This window comes from Sebastes umbrosus, chromosome 9, assembly GCF_015220745.1.
Source record: "Sebastes umbrosus isolate fSebUmb1 chromosome 9, fSebUmb1.pri, whole genome shotgun sequence".
Classification (NCBI taxonomy): Eukaryota; Metazoa; Chordata; class Actinopteri; order Perciformes; family Sebastidae; genus Sebastes; species Sebastes umbrosus.
Genome location: NC_051277.1, coordinates 16088062 through 16104855, shown reverse-complemented (window position 1 = coordinate 16104855; position 16794 = coordinate 16088062). Strand labels below are relative to the sequence as shown.

The 16794-nt window shown below is 43.9% G+C and overlaps 3 protein-coding genes across 3 annotated transcripts in view; 2 read left to right on the top strand and 1 right to left on the bottom strand.

Moving 5' to 3' along the window:
- LOC119494537 (endonuclease domain-containing 1 protein-like) overlaps positions 1-4532 on the top strand; it is a 38897-nt gene extending 34365 nt beyond the window's left edge. Inside the window, exons 4-5 of the mRNA XM_037780491.1 lie at positions 1589-1922; positions 3108-4532. Coding sequence (XP_037636419.1) covers positions 1614-1922; positions 3108-3713 — 915 coding nt within the window. The 5' untranslated portion in view covers positions 1589-1613 and the 3' untranslated portion in view covers positions 3714-4532. The remainder of the gene's footprint in view (positions 1-1588; positions 1923-3107) is intronic.
- A 2081-nt stretch (positions 4533-6613) lies between these two features.
- Positions 6614-9250, bottom strand: si:dkeyp-121d2.7 (zinc finger and SCAN domain-containing protein 22). Its single transcript, XM_037780880.1, is given in 4 exon segments — positions 6614-7212; positions 7214-8151; positions 8277-8388; positions 9001-9250. Coding segments are annotated over 4 exon segments (1281 nt in total). The 5' UTR covers positions 9169-9250; the 3' UTR covers positions 6614-7149.
- A 5293-nt stretch (positions 9251-14543) lies between these two features.
- mif (macrophage migration inhibitory factor) overlaps positions 14544-16794 on the top strand; it is a 2445-nt gene continuing 194 nt past the window's right edge. Inside the window, exons 1-3 of the mRNA XM_037781186.1 lie at positions 14544-14777; positions 16369-16541; positions 16714-16794. The exon at positions 16714-16794 is cut by the window's right edge and continues 194 nt beyond it. Of these exons, the coding sequence (XP_037637114.1) occupies positions 14670-14777; positions 16369-16541; positions 16714-16780 (348 nt within the window). The 5' untranslated portion in view covers positions 14544-14669 and the 3' untranslated portion in view covers positions 16781-16794. The remainder of the gene's footprint in view (positions 14778-16368; positions 16542-16713) is intronic.

Sequence of the window (16794 nt, the reverse complement as noted above, 5' to 3'; positions counted from 1 at the left end):
TTTCTCCTCAGACAACACATTTACGACCACATGTGTAGGCACTGTTAATAATTTAAGGTGATGCTTTAAGCTATGAATTTTTAAGAAAATCCCCTCTATTCGTGGCAGGGTGTATTTAAAGGAGCAAGATTTCAGATTTCCACCTGCAAGAGAAACTAATCAACATTCATTAATCACAAATTAATGTATAAATATCTTGAGAGGGGAGAGGAGTTGTAAAGGACATTCAAGAGGGTATTCCCAATAATGGATCAAGCACATAACGAAATAAAGAAGCCACCGACTTTTGGTTAAAATACCAGTTGAGAAATAATGGAAGTACTGTATGGAGCGTTTATATCTTACTGAAAATATATCTGGTTCCCACAAATGAGAGAAGAAATACAAGAACACGCACAGAAACTGGAGAGAGACAGAAAATAAAACTTGCTGACTTGTCGAGAGCAGCGTGTTTTGTGTAATGATGTCAATTAATGGTAGACACACCATATAGGGTCAAAATCTTAACTCATAGATATCACCATGAAACTTCCCCGGTTGATTACTTACATTAAGATAATCATTTTTTAGTATTACAAGTTTTCTGAAATAGTATATGTAAATATGCAGATGCAGCATTATCTAATGCAACTTTTGGTGAATTTAGGAGAAATCTACAGACGCAAATACACAAAGCGTAGTAGAATAAACACCTAAATGTGTATTTTGGATGTTTTATCTCCGCTAGTCTGAAAGAAGACATGTTATGGAAGTAAAATAGCACAAAATCTCTGAATTGACCAGTGCATGAAAAACAATGTTTTTGGGGTGTCTCCCCGTAACAAACATCTGAGAATGCATCAAACAACTCCCAGAGAAAGTTTAGGACAGTATACCGAAGAAATGTAAGAATCAAAATGAGTGTTTGCACCTCGAGCATCTCACTTTAACCCATAAAGAGCTCTGCATCATTCAAGATACCTGGAAGTCTCCCATGATGCTTTATCGTTTTAGACAAAGTGTCATAAAGCTGGGGACAGGTGCTCTGCAGGGAACAACACCTCAAGAGGTCTGTTGTCTCTTCAGCTATAAAAACCTTCTCTGGGAACGGACGTATACAAGACAACAACATCTACAACAGTCAGCAACCAGAAACTGCACTGTCACTTCCCTATAGCATTTAACATACAGATCTTTATCTCCAGCATTAGACCTGGTAGAAAACTAACTAATATTCTAGTCAGGAATAAACAAGGTCAGTCTTGATGCTCAGTTTTTGGAGTGCATCTTCTTTTTCCACATCTTCATCCATCAAACGATTACAGATGGTCGTCACCTCAGCTGACGTATGAAAAAAAGGATCTGCAGTGCAGTCGTTTCCCAGAAGGCAGCCTGACTGCAGATTAGCAGGGGAAGTTTGATCGGGGTAGGGTGTGTGTTACTCTCACCCACTCGCCACAGGGTTCCTGCTGTCTGTATGTATATAAGAGGAACCCTCAAAGACCTATACTTCAGACGCTGAATGGACACAGAGGAAATATAGGCTTTATGTAACTCTGGAGCTTTGTCTGAGAGGAAGTCCGTGTTCACTGGTATCTCTCTCCTACAGCCGACCTGCTGCTCAGTAGTCCACGATGTCTCAAAGGAAGATGCTGCAATTCTCAACAGGAGCTCTGCTTCTTCTTCTCCTACCCTGGTTTGGTGGTCTGGTCCTCGGAGAGATCAGCGACGACTTCTCCCAGTGCCTCGATTTCTTCTACAATAAATCTCCACCAAAGGGTTTCAATGCAGCAGGATACCAGCCAATATGCCAACGCTACGAAAACCAGTTCCACTTCGCCAGCCTGTATCACCGTCAGCACCATGGACCACAGTACTCTGCGTACATACTCAGCCCAGCAGATGGCAAACGGCCCAATTCTACCTGGATGTATGAACCACAGGTAAGTGTGTGGTGTTCAAGAGCAACCACTTTCTTTAAAGACTAACTGTAGAGTGTTATTTTGTTCAGTATGATGTGTTTAGATATGCTGGGATCATACACCCAGTTTCCAGTTTATTCGTTTTATATTTACTTTTGTCCACCCCATTTGTGTCAATGAGTGTAGGCTAAATAACAGAAGTACTTCTCTGTATAATGCAACACAGCCCAACAGCATCACAAACTACATTTTCCAAAAGTTTAATCAACAACTTTCTAAAAAAGTTGATATTATTTTAACCTTCATGAAGGTAGGATTTATTGCAGGACTGTTGTGTTGCTGCATTAGTTTTAGATAGCTGTACCTAATAAACTGGAAACTGAATGTACGCTCTCATTATTTAGATTAGCAGGAAATATCCTGACAAGTAAAGTAAAGCTCCTCCTTGGTTTTTCTTATTCTACAACGGAGCGTCTTCCTTTGGTTCAGTGAACTCGCCGGTGTTTTTCTATCAAGGCATTATTGTAGAGTTAAGTGTGTCTAAATCAGTGTTTCCCAAACTTTTTTTCTGGGGACCCACTTTTAAAAAATTACAAACCATCGCGGCCCAATTCAAAATATTCTATGAAATAAAATTTGTGCATAAATGAAGGTTCCATCAGCCACGTCGAAAAGATATACGTTTGATAAATCAAATAAATGTATTTAGGTGGAGTAAATGGACTAATTCTTTTCTTCATCAGTAAGCAAAGTCTTTGGGAATGGCTGGTCTAAATAACTCAGATTTCACAAATACGCAAAAGTATCAGCTCGCCCATGTCGATCTAATTGGAATTTAATTTACGTTTTAAGGCTAAGAGACAATGTGACAGAGAACATTAGAAGTTTGTGTTAAATTGAAGTGGTCAATGTGTGATTGGTGCAATGAGGTTTTTACCATAACCTTCAAGCTGAAGCAAAAGCAGCCTCTCTCAAAATGTAAATCTCAAAAAGGCTGTCACACACGATCTTTTCTCTGGTGAGATAACAAAGAAAGGAAAGTGGAATTTCACAAGTTCTGTTTTCTTTTTCAAATGACGAGTTAGTTAATCAGTCACACATATACTCACATGACTATTCAACTCAAACAGGATGAATAAGCAGCAATATACCATTTTGTATAGCTTCTAAACACTGACACGTCCTTCTCTCTCTCTCTCTCTCTAGTTGGCGTTTTCCCGTGCCAGCTCAGAGATGGAACCCTTCCACATCCCCGTGGACCAGAATGTGATTGAGAGCCAGGCGGTGGTTGAGGACTACAGGAACTCCAACTTCACCAAGGGCCATCTCAATCCCAGCCTGCACCAGAAGACAAAAGAAGACCGTGAGGCCACCTTCACCCTGACGAACATCGTCCCTCAGAAAGCGGGCTCCAACTCGGGCCCGTGGAGCAAACTGGAGAACGGGGTGTTGAAAAAATTCAAGGCCTTCTGCAACGGGACGATGCATGTGATCACCGGAGTGATGCCTTATGAGTCTGAACCCCGCTGGATCAACAACAGGGTGTCTGTTCCTGAGTACATGTGGTCTGCCTACTGCTGTCCTTCCTACAGGTCTGACCTTCCTGAGCATGTGAAGCCCTTTTTCCCCACGCATGCTGCAGTGGGAAGGAACGACCGCAACAGTAGCGAGGAGATTGTGCCGGTTAATGTGAAGGCGAGGGCCTCGGTGAGGGGCTATGATGTGAGGCGCATGTCTTTAGAGACTCTGGAGGGAATCCTGACACAAAGGCTGGGCATGCCCATCACTCTGTTTGATGGGCAGTGTCAGTAGCAAAGCCTAAAAGCTTTAGTGTCTTGTTGAAATCAAATGTTAAAGGAACAGTGTGTAAAATATTGGTGGCTCTATTAGGAATATAATAGAATATAATATTCATAACTATGTTTTCATTAGTGTAATCACCTGAAACTAAGATCATGTTTTCATTAGCTTAGAATGAGCCCCTCATATCTAAATTGGGAGCGGGTCCTCTTCACGGAGTCCGCCATGTTGCTCCGCCATGTTTCTACAGTAGCCCAGAACGGACAAACCGAACACTGGCTCTAGAGAGAGACTTTCATGTTTTTATGTTACCTGAAGGTCACCGTAGTTCTCCGGCTTGTGAAACTGCGGTAACGTGAGCCGCAGAGCGCAAAAGCGTGATACCGCCAGCCGGCGTCTGACTTTCGTTGCTCCTAATGTTGTGTTGTCATGGTAAGGAAGGCGTCTGAGCGAGGCGAACAGCGTTACCATAGTTTTGCACTTGGCGGCTCACGTTACCCCTGTCTCTGAAAGGGAGGAGTGAGCGGAGGGGTACTCTGCTGGTTGCACTCTGCAACCGCACCACTAGATGCCGCCAAATCCTACACACTGTACCTTTAAGTGGGTGTGCACTGCAGTCGTCACCACGTACAGCCCATCGCTTCATCTTTTATTACTACATGAATGTTTGATTAACCAGGACTTGATTATTATCTCATGATGGTTTGAAATTAATTTTTCAAATGGTTAGGGTTTTGTAAAATGAATATTTTTCCCTTTTGTCAATGTCATTCTGTAACATCTTCAACAACGAACACCATGATTTTACTAATAAAACAAGATGGAAATAGATGAAGAGCCTCCTGATGGAACTTTTTATTTTAAATAAGTATTAACTTTGTCCACACAAATGCAAACACCTCCCCAATAAAATGGTTGCAGGTTGCACATTTTGTAGACTGCGAAAATACATAGTCCTGCAGCAGGCAAAAATATGGTATAAACACAAACATACTGTGTGTCATACAAGAGCAGCACTTAACTTTTTAGGTCTAACAGTGGTGTGTTGAATGTGATTTTGACAGATTGTTGTTGTTTTTAAATTAGTTGTTAGCAACAACAACCCTTCTTGTATGACCGGATAAACCTGCTGGGGGGCCCTGAGGCAAAAATGAGCTAATGGGCACCTGTTTATCCCACTCTGTGTGCAATGTGCACTGTTTCTCTGTGCTTGAAAACTAAGTGGCTCCAAGCTGGCTGTGTGGTAAATAAACACAAATATATTCAGGAATATGTTACACTTTAGCACAAAATTGAAAAATAAATAAATAAATAAGGTCTTGAATCTCAATTTTGACGCAGGAACCCTTTTCTGGACGGGAAGGGCCTCAAGTCGAACCAGGTTTCAGTTTGTTATTATGTCAGTTGATGTTGTGCTTTAGTGGTGCATCGTCCCGATCGCCTTTTTCGGAAGGAGGTCGATTTTTTTGAGTTTTCGCACACCAGTCATGTTGGTCAGAATGGCTTGAGTTGCGCCTATATTTATGAGACAACAACACGGAGACTCCGTGGTCCAAACCAGGACGGCAAACTGTATTATTCCTCTACTCCATTACTACTAGACAGGATCCACTCCTTCTGGTTTTACCTATCACAATAAAAGCCCTAGACATATAATATCCGCAGGTGAGTAATTTGCATTTTGGTGTCGTTAATTCATCAGGCCCTTGGTGTGTAAAGGCCTTAAGCCTGGAGCTTTTGGGAGGCCCATTTTGCATGATTAGTAATCAGCCTTTCTTCCTGTGCTCTATATAAACAATACAGTTTAATTGATTAATGTGTACCCTTACACTATGTGAAGCAAATAATACAGTTACAGGATATACATACCACAAAGAAAGTTCAAGAGAACTTTTGTTTTGTTTAGTTTGCAGCCCTTTTCACTTTCCAAAGCCCAGTTAGCCTGGCTCTGTCCAATATGTAACAACAACTAAAGCTAATTAAATAACGTTTGCCTATATTTAGTTTGTTTAATCCGTACAAAGACTCCACAAAGTCACTGTACCAAAACAAAAAAGGATAAAAGATGTTAATCAGTGAGCTTTAAAGGTGCTGTTAGGTGGACTTTTAAACAGAGCCAGGCTAACTGTTTCCATCTGCTTCCAGTCTTTATGCTAAGCTAACCAGCAGCTGGCTGGAGCTTCAGTGGTATTCTTGTGTATTGTTTCATTGTTTTGTTTAGTATATGTGTCTTTATGATGATTTGGTGGCCAGTAGTGGCCTTTTGTGAAATTTTTGTGTGCTACTTGTGTGTTTCAAAGTTTTTGTGGCAATTTCAATTGTGTGAATATACAATATAGCATAAGGGTGTTGTGATGTACCAGGTATTGACAATAACTGTGAAAAATGAAATATTGATATGTTAATAATACACATGATAATATTGTGTAAATAATCCAGCACCTCTTAAATCATTTTATATTTACAGTTATGGTTACAGACTATCTCTCCACCTCCCTACACTGGTATTTTGAGTGTAATTCATTTGCCAAAACAGAGACAAAACGCACAATAAACAAAGTTGAAGTTGAATTTCACTTCAAATTTTCTATAGATAATGTGATAATATCATGGGAAGGAATGACTGTAACAGTGGAGAGGAGATGTGCCGGTGGATCCCAGAGCAGACGCCAGCTATGATGTGAGACTGATGTCCTTAGAGACCCTTGAGGACATCTCGGAAGTAAGGCTGAAACCGCTTGTTTAAAGGGTACTGTGAGTAATAAAGGGTGTCAAGCTTTAGTTAACTTACCTGCACACAGTTCATCTATCATAGCCCGGGTTCTTATGGGTCGCTAAGTACAGCATGACCCCCCCTAGTGTTTACTAACCCCGTGATTTCCCCATAAAACAACACTGGAGTGGGTGAAGAGTCTTCTGATGAATTGAAATATTTATTTCTTACTGATAAGACCAAAACACAAAACATACAAAATACCAAGCTGTCAATTATATTGTCCGGCATAAAACGAGGGCACGAGGGCATCGGCTTCAACGTGATTGACTTATTGATAAAAAGACAAAAATGTACAATTCATTGATTATCATAAATAAGTACAAGCTTTGTACATACAGATGAGAACACCTCAAATTAAAACAGCTGAAGAATGAAATATAGAGAAACACCATGTACAACTGACTTCCTGTCAACTTTGGACATTTGCCTTCTTTATGTACTCAACAAAAAAATCGTCCACACAAATGTATCTGCTTCTTTAACTTAAAAGTTAATTTAACTTCTTCATCATGTCAGAGTGTGTAAGAAAAGCAAAATCACTGAGAATAAAATTAGCATCCACCGGTCACATTCATCACCTAAAGTCCACCACATTCAATTAAAAACCTGCTTTTTTCCTTTCCAGTTCTATCAGAGATTTGAAGGAGCGCCTCTAAAAACACTGGTGGTTTTTCAGTTGCTCCACATCACTAAAGCCACTTCCACAATTGGAGCACTGGAGTGCCGCCTTTTCACTGCTGTGTATGAGCTGATGTCTCTTTAAGTACTCCACGCGGCTGAACCGCTTCCCGCACGCTTCGCACCCGTACGGACGTTCGCCCGTGTGAATCCGCTGGTGCCGCTCCAAATTGCCCAGACGACTGAAGCTGCGTCCGCACTGAGGGCACCGGTGCGGCCTCTCGCCCGTGTGCACCAGATGATGCCGTTCCAGCGAGCGCGAGTGCGTGAAGCGCTTCCCGCAGATCTCGCAGCAGTGCGGCCTCTCGGCGGCACAGGCGCATTCGTGATTCTTGAGAGCCCAGGCGTGGCTGAACGTGTTGCCGCAGTGGGCGCAGGGGAAAAGACCTTCCTCTCCGCTGTCCTGTAAATGATTGGCTCCTAGTGGACAAGGGTGCTCCTCCATCTCAGCCTCGGTGGTGAAGCCTCCTCCACACTGCGGGCAGAAGTGGAGCAGGTCCGCGCCGCCCTCCTCTTCCCCTCCGCTCTCCCCGATACTCCCTGAAGCAGACAGTGGGGGCAGGTGCTCCGACTCTCCCTCCTCCACCACGTCCTTTCCAGTCATGACCGCCGCCGAGTCGCCCTCTCGCAACTTCTTGGACCAGCCTACCTTCAACTCTCTCACGGCGTCTTTCAACCTGCCTGGCCCTATCTGCTCCTCTCTCTGCAGGGTGGGCGGCTCCAGCTCTTCGTCCTGCTCCATTCCATCAAGACCAATGTACTTTGGGGCCAGGCTGTCCTCGCTTTCTCGCACTACCTCCGAGTCTGGGCTGACGGGCTGGGAGGCCGTCAGGGCGGCCTGTTCGCGGCCTCTCTCGGCCCTCAGTGCGGATTCCAGACCCCTCAGCTCATCCATGGTCATGCCGCTCTCCGACGGCTCCGAGGATTCCCCGTCCCAGTCCTCCTCCTCTTCTCCCTCACCCGAATGAAGGGTCGGGGGACGATCTGACAGCTCTCCTGAGCAGAGAGAAAGAGAGAGAGAGCCGGCATGAGCAATCATTTCCACTTTCTTTCAAACTATTCGGTCTCTGAACATTTCACTAACTCCCCCTCCCTCGATCAGTGTGTCCTGGGCTCATTACCTTCGCTTTGGGCTCTGGAGCCGGTTTGGAGGTTCTGGTTGGGCGGGTCCATCTTCAAAGCTTCCTTGATTAGCTGGAGAGAGGCGGGTTGATAGCCCTCTGTTTGTGGAAACTGCATTGAGAAGCACATAGAGACTTGTGAGTAACTCAGGTAGAATTATGAAATGCATTGTTGAATTTAAATACTTCTTCATTTTAACACTCATCATAGCCATACGTTCTGACCCTACCATGTTTACAATGCGCCTGGGAAATAAAGCTATATGATTTATTTAAAGCCATTTTATCAGCCATCAAAAACACTGTGTACTGACTTCACAGGGAGGCTAATAACACATTCGGCATGCTTTGAATATTCAAATGCAGAAGACAAGTGAAGAGTGGATCTGTGCCCTGCCAAGTTGGTCACGTGGTGGAATAGCAAACAGCTTTCCACCTCTATCAGTAGTATTTCTACCTAAAAGCTTGCCGCTCTTGAGATGTGGAGAGCCCTCCTCAACAGGCTCCTCTGGAAGCTAAATATCAAATCAATAGCCTTCCCTTCATCCACTACATCTCTGCAGTGATTTAATGGCTGAAAAGCACAACTCTCTCTGTGTTAGCTCTCTCTTTCTGTCTGCGTTCTTTTTCGTTTTCTCTACGAAGCTGCTGAGCGGTGCAGAGATGCTGTGCCACTTTCTCCTCCTACTCCTCCTCCTCCTCTGAGAAAGCCTGTCTCCCTCACCTCCTCTTTGATGTTGGCCGTCTCCTCCCCCTCACCGCTGTGGCTGCCCTCCCCTTCCTCGTCCTCCATCATCCCTCCCTCGTCCTCTTCTTCCCCGGGGAACTGGATGAGGTACATCTCCCTGGCCTCCTTTCCCCCTCTTCCTCTTCCTCCTGCTCCTGCTACCATCCCCACAGCTCCTGCCCTTCCTCCTCCTCCTCCTCCTCCTCCTCCTCCTTCACCACCAACGCCACCTCCTCCTCCTTCCTCCCACACACCTCCAGGCCAGCCTTTGCCATAAGCTGCTGCTGGGCCCTTCTTTGACTTGCCTCCTGTGGAGAAGAGAGGAAGACAAGGAAAGGGTGGGAGGGAGGGAGGTGAGAGAGGAAGGAGAAAGTGAGGAGGAGGGTGGGAGAGAGGGAGGGCAGAGGGAGACAGGAAGGAGAGAGAATGAAATATGAGGGGGAGAGAGACAGGTGGGAGGAGATGATTGGAAGGCCAGGAGAGAGAGATGGAGGAGAGAAGAGGGTGGAGAAGTGGTAGATGAGAAGGAGGAGGAGGAGGAGAGGTAGATGGGAACAGGAGTAGAGAGGAGGTTGGGGGGAAGGGAGAGAGAAAAAGGAGCAGGGGGAGGAGGAGAAGTGAGCATGATGGACGAGTGAGGAGAGAGGGGGCGTAGAAGGACAGACAAGAGAGCGGGAAGGAGAGAGAAACATGTGAAAGGGAGGAGAACAGCGAGAGTGGCAGAGACGAGAGGGAGAAGTGGAGTTGGCGGGGGCCGCGGGGGAGAGGAGGAGGAGGAAGAGGAAGAGGAGGAAGAGGAGAGGGAGGACATGTTGAAGGAGAAAGAGGAAGGGTGAGGATGAAAAGGTGAAAAGAGGAGAGAGAGAGAGACAGAGTAGAGAGAGGAGAAGTGGAGAGAGAGTGTAATTATGGCGGTGGTGGAGAGGAGCGGGAGAGGATTGGAGTGGAGGAGGAGGAGGAGGAGGTGGGGGAGGGAGGGAAGGAGGGGGAGTGTGTGTGTGTGCAACGTGATGAAGGAGAGAACAGAGCAGGAGGAGGTGGGGGCAGGGAGAGAGGAAGGAAAGGAGGAGAAGGCGTGAAGGAGAGAGGAGCGGCAAAGGGGAGGAGTAGGAGGAGGAGTTGCAGAGAGAGAGAGACACAGAGAAGTGAAGGAGGTGGGGGAGGAGGGAGAGGAAGGAGGAAGGAGCGGTAAGGGGAGGGGGAGGAGGTGGGGGGAGGAGGGAAGGAGGAGGAGTATGTGTGTGTGTGCAACGTGATGAAGGAGAGAACAGAGCAGGAGGAGGTGGGGGCAGGGAGAGAGAGAGGAAGGAAGGAGGAGAAGGCGTGAAGGAGAGAGGAGCGGCAAGGGGAGGAGGAGGAGGAGGAGTTGCAGCAGAGAGAGAGACAGAGAAGTGAAGGAGGTGGGGGGAGGAGGGAGAGGAGCAAGGCAGGAAGGGGAGGGAGGGAGAGAGTGTGCAAAAAGCACAGAGGAGTGGGAGGGACAGAATGCAAGCGGAGAGAGAGAGAGAGAGAGGAGAGGGGGAGGTGAAGGACAGAGGGAGCGAACATGAAGAGGAGGCGGAGGAGGAAGGGAGGAGGGAGAGATCAGCTCTTGCCAGATGGTTTCCAACAAAACAAGTGCGTCTTCACATTAAGCCCTGACTGCATAACAAGAACCCACATTCAATCTCACTGGAATATGTAAGATATTACAGAAAGATGGTAAATGTAAAGGTTTATATAGTGTGATGTAAGCCTCCTCCAAGCACTACTTACGGCCCCTCTGAACTTTTCGTTTCTTCCTCCCTCCTCCTCCTCCTCCTCTTCCTCCTCCAGCTCCTTCCTCCTCCTCCTCCTCTTCCTCCCTCGTCTTCAGCCCGGCCTTGCGTCTGTTGGCGGCCCAGCCCATCCCCAGCTTGCGTTCACTCTTCAGCTTGGTCTCGGTGATCCTCAGCCTCGTCTTGAGAGACTCGTTCTCCTTCCTGTTGAGAGACAGCTCCACCAGGTAGTCGTTCACCATGTCCTGGAACAGCTGCGTGATCTCGCACACCGACGCTCGGATCAGACTGTCCATGACGGCAGTCAGATGCGTCTCAAACGTGGACACCGACTCCTCCATCATTGTGGCGGCGGTGGCGGTATACCGGCACCGGTTCCGACCTGGTGGTGGTGATGACGGGTCAACAACAGTGTCATGAGTTATCAATAAAGTTTCACACTGTCTAACCTAGCTGTACCCACTGTCTATATACAAAAAAAACTTTATTAGTTAGCTAGCAGCTACACAATCTGTACAATCTCCATAGTAACAGTGTGGTTAGTACACCTCTGTTATCGTCTAATTACAGCTTTATTTAAGCAGTTTAACACCCCAAAAACACGACCTAGGTTAGGTGATGTTGTTAGTAAACTTGTAACGTTAATGTAACAGTAGTATATAAAGTAGAGGAGCAGCGTGCTAGCAGCTAATTTAGCTTTTACGCACCGTTTCTTGGATGAAATCCGGAGTTGAGGAGGAACTGAGAGACGTGAAGCGACGACAGACGGACGGTGTTGACTTCACGGATCGCGGGTAATCTTGGTTGATAAGCAGAGAGACACGGTGACAAAGGAAAGCGCCATCCAACTTCTTCTCCTGCCGTCTCTCTCTCTCTCTCTCTCTCTCTGTCTCTCTGCTGCTGCTCTACTGCTCCTTCTCTTCTCCTTCAGCTCTGGTTAATGATGCTGGAGCAAACTGCGCATGCGCGGTACCGTAATTACCCTACTACTCCAGAAAAGCCGCACCCAAAAACATATTCATATTGTATTATATATTCAAGATTCAAGATTCAAGCCCTTTATTGTCATTGTTTAGTACAACTAAATTATATTGTGACAATCCCATAGGTGCTAATGAAAAGATAATACAATAAAAAAAAACTCCTGTGAGGAGCAGCAGCCCTATCAGCATTTTCAAAACCAACTTATGAATGAAATGAATGAAAGACTTTATTTCGAACATATAATAAATAAAAACAGATACAAAATAATAACAAACAAAACAAGAGTTATAGTGTCCGAAAAGGAGTAGGTAGAAGAAAAACTTATATTACCCTACCCCTTTCTCACTTCTCCTCTATTAACTCATATATCATAGAATGATAATATAATATAATATAAAAACTATCCCAGATTTATTTACATCCCAAGTTGAATATTTGAAAAGCATCCCAAGTTTATTTACAACCCACAAATACATCCGGAGTTAAAAAATATATAACCAACCTTTAACACAACTCTTCCTCAACCATATACCTCCCAAAAATATCTTTCTTGTACAGCTTTTTAAATTGATTTATATTTAAAACGTGTGTTGAAAGCTGCTCAGCTCTGTACTCACTGATCTTTATTCCATGGTCTTCATGACTTGCTTTTACTTGACAAGCATACTTAGCTATTGTGTGTAGCTGTGTATTGTGCGTTTTGTATGTTCTTTCTTGTATGACTGTAGTATGTTTCTTTGTTTTGACCTGCCAGGGGACTACAGATGGGAATTAGTGTAAAGCTATAATCTGGTACGGTGCATCAAATGGGGACATTTATGTTTTAAACTGTACATGGTCCCTTTTAAAGGGACTATTTGTAACTTTCAGAAATGCTTGTTAACAACGACACCTGTAGCCGTTAAGTCAACGAAAGTCAACGTCGGGCTCGCACTTTGCTCGCTCTAAATAGACATGAACGAGCATCGCTCAAAACAGAGAGGCGATACACGTCAGCTAAAACCACAATATCACTCTTTATTTCAGCTGCTTGGCAGTAATGTTAGCTGACCAGACGAAGGTCTCTCCATGAATCGCTGCCGATCCTAGTGTTGGCTTTTCCTGCCTCAGCCTCCGGGGCTGAAGCAGGAAAAGCGGGTCGGTGCCGGGGTTGAAGCAGGAAGAGAAACGTTATCGTCTCCCGACTGCGCCCGCAGGGGAGACACCGGCACCCGTTCGGACACGATAAAGTAACTCGCTGCGGAGCCCGGTCACTTCACAAGACACGGGACACCTCTGTTGGTCTGGAGGAGCTGCAGCATTTATTTCTGCACAAACGTCCACTGTACATTCACTAGATATTCTCAGAGCTAAACTAACTCTTCTGCAGTGTGGAGTGAGCGCGCATGCCCGTCTAGCAGAGGTGGAGCGAGACAGCGAGAACGCGCGCTGTGTGTGTGAGTGAAGGCAAGCAGGCAGGCAGAAGAGGAGAGACTCCGGCCACACGCGAGCGCGCATACGCAAGCGCGCGCATGGGATCCTGACTCGGTAGATTTATACCTGTAAAAAGTTACAAACAGTCCCTTTAAATGAAATAATAAAATAAAATAAATAAAAAGAGATAGTGCAATATAAATATAAAAAATATAAAAAATAATACAATATAAAATATAAAAATATAATATGTATATTGATGAGATAACAGTTTTGCCAGATTATTGCACAAAGTGTCCGTCAGATAATTATATATTATTGCACAAAACAGTATTTACATTGCACAAAAGTGACACAAAAGTGACCAACGTGTTATTGCACATGTCCATAACAGTAGAATCATCACTTTGTACTTAATGTGGAACAGTGGTGATGATTTTTTTAAAGGAAATAATAACATACAACAAAATGCTTGGCTTCCGTGATGTTTATGTCAACCATACATCCACAGTGTTAACAGAAACTGTGTCTTCCGGGATGGATGGAGGCGCTGTGGTCACTTTGTCATGTTGCTCAGACTCTCTACAAGGAAGGAAGAAGAGGTTTCTTCCGCCTGTCGCCACTAGTGATGGGAATTCAGGCTCTTTTTAGTGAGCCAGATCATTTGGCTCAGCTCACCAAGAAGAGCCGGCTCTTTCGGCTCCCAAATGGCTCTTCGTTTTACCACTTCTGCCTTTTATATAATTCAGCCAAATTTAGCGCTGTTTTGACCTATGATTAGTATGTGTACACATATATCACTTAAATTATTCAATATAATTACACTAAACCTTATATATCATATGCTGATCACTCTGTGCAATAATTATATAATTATCTGACGGACACTTTGTGCAATAATCTGGCAAAACTGTTATCTGGCAAAACTGTTAACTATTATCTTATATATTTTTTTATATTTATATTGCACTATCTCTTTTTTGTATTGTATTATCTTTTCATTAGCACCTATGGGATTGTCACAATCTAATTTCGTTGTACTACACGATGACAATAAAGAGCTTGAATCTTGAATCTTGAAATCACTTCCAGAATACCATAATTTTACAAGCTGCTTCATTTCCAACTGTCACTCATCTTGTCTGCTATTCGCGCATCACACTCCTCTGTCTCTTTCTCTCTTCCTCTCCCTCCTGCTCTGTACCTGTAGACCGTCAGCGTGCTGCCCCTCCCTGCTTGATGGTATGATCTTTGTCTGTCATCACCTCATTGGTCGCACGGACGTCATTAACACAACATTCAGTCACAGTCAGTGCATGGAGTGCCCTTGGCGCGGAGAAGATCGTCCTATCATTCTGCCTTGAATTAATTAAAGAAAGAAACAAAAAAAACTTTCACTTAAAAGAGCCGGTTCAAAAAGCCGGCTCGTTCACAACGACACATCACTAGTCAGCAGCATCCGCAGCGTGTGAAGAAGAGGAGTAAAGAAGACAGCACTACAAAGGAGTAATCATGCCGATGTTTGTTGTGAACACCAACGTGGCCAAAAGTGACGTACCGGCGGCTCTGCTGTCCGAGGCCACCGAGGAGCTGGCCAAAGCGATGGGCAAACCTGCACAGGTAGGCCAGCAGCTTATTCCTGCAGGATATATGCTCACCGTGCTCACTATGAAACTAACGACGCATCTGTCTCCATACTTTCCTATATGGATCAGCTGTGCAATATCATTTTCCACTTTGGCAATTTTGTTTATAGTCTGTTTATTGTCAATACTGTAGATACTGCTCCTTTTTATACTTCCTTCTATTTAAATGGTTCATATTTTGTTACACTTTGTTTAGCTCTTATTTACTGTGTTAGCTGATGCAATATTGCTTTTTGCACTATCCCCTTTGCTGCTGTACACTGCAAATTTCCCCACTGCGGGACTAATAAAGGAATATCTTATTTTATCTATATGTATTTAATTTATCTGCTGAATGCAATACGACTAACACCTGAAGCCTGATTTCTATTGAACTATAAGTAGAGATTATACCTCTCTACTCAATGAATAAGGCAATAGTTTATTGTGCAAGTATGCAAACACAGATTTGACTGTTATTTGTAGAGTTAGCATGGGTAGATGATTAATCAGCGGTGTCAGTTCACTAAACCCGCAGGTTAAAGCAAATCTTCTATCATATCATACAAACCGAATACTTTTTTAAGGGGACCTATTGGGCTTTTGTGTTTTTTTTCCTTTTCTTTAGTGCGTTATATAGTTTTATTGTGCATGTAACAGTTCTGCATAGTTACAAAGCCTAAAGTCCACACCAAAGGGAGTTAATTCTCCCCCACAAAAACACTGCTTTTGAACTGCCTGAAACGCCTAGCTTGAAGTCCTGCTTTTTCTTCCGTAACTTTGTGATGTCACCAAGTCACACATTTTTCCTATAGCGGCTGGTTCGAGCGGAGCTGGAGTGGAGTCCAAAGAGTTTCAGACAGAGGGTGAAAAATAAGGCATTTTTTGAACATTAAAGCATCTAAACATGTTCTAATAGAAACCCCAAATACAAGTATGCAGTTGAAAATAAGCATAATAGGTACCCTTTAAAATAGGACTCATAGGCAGCTATATAATAAGACAATATGTCATGTGTCACATCATGTGTGCAGCATTTGATTCCAAGACAAATTTCCCTCTGGAGACACTAAAGTGTATCTTATTGTATCGTTCAAAGAGTTCAAAATATAAAATAATTTGCTACCTACATTTTTTCTTTCAGTTCAACTAGCATGCACAAAAATATTCAACATAAAGTAACTTGCACATAAAATAAATATTTAAAATGTGGGTTTACATTGTAGGGTATTGTTTCTGGGAATTCTAATATTTTTAGGTTAAATATCTTTTAAATGTGAATCTTTTTAGGCAAGAAATGTTAAGAAAAAAAATAGATTAAAGGGGTTCAGTATTTCCACCAGAATAAAAGTATGAATCTGCATTTAGACCATTATGTAGGAAAAATATACTGTAAGTTAAACAGTCAAATTAATGAATACAGTACATTAAAATATTAGAAAATTCCACAGCTATTTTTCAGTGACTTGTCAAAAAATGTCTTCAGGGTGGTGCTGCTGTGGGGAAATTTGTTTGATTTTGATTCATGACTTCACTATTTAAAAAATCCTGACCTCAGTTTTGTGTCTCTGTCTTGCGTATACCAGTACATCGCAGTGCATATCAACCCTGACCAAATGATGATGTTTGGAGGAAAGGGAGACCCCTGCGCACTCTGCTCCATCCACAGTATTGGCAAGATCGGCGGTGCTCAGAACAAGCAATACGCTAAACTCCTGTGTGGACTGCTCAACAAACACCTGGGCGTCTCTCCTGACAGGTAGTACACACACACACACACACACACACACAGCAACCAGTACATTTACTGCACATAACGTGATAAGTAAAGGTAACATGGTGACAGAAACACACAGACTCATTGTACCTCACATACCTTGCTCACCGTTAATGTCCAATCCCATTAACCTATTTCTCTGTGTCTATTTCAGGATTTACATTAACTTTATAGACATGGATGCAGCCAATGTGGCCTGGAACAACACTACCTTTGGCTGAGATGGAGGTCGACA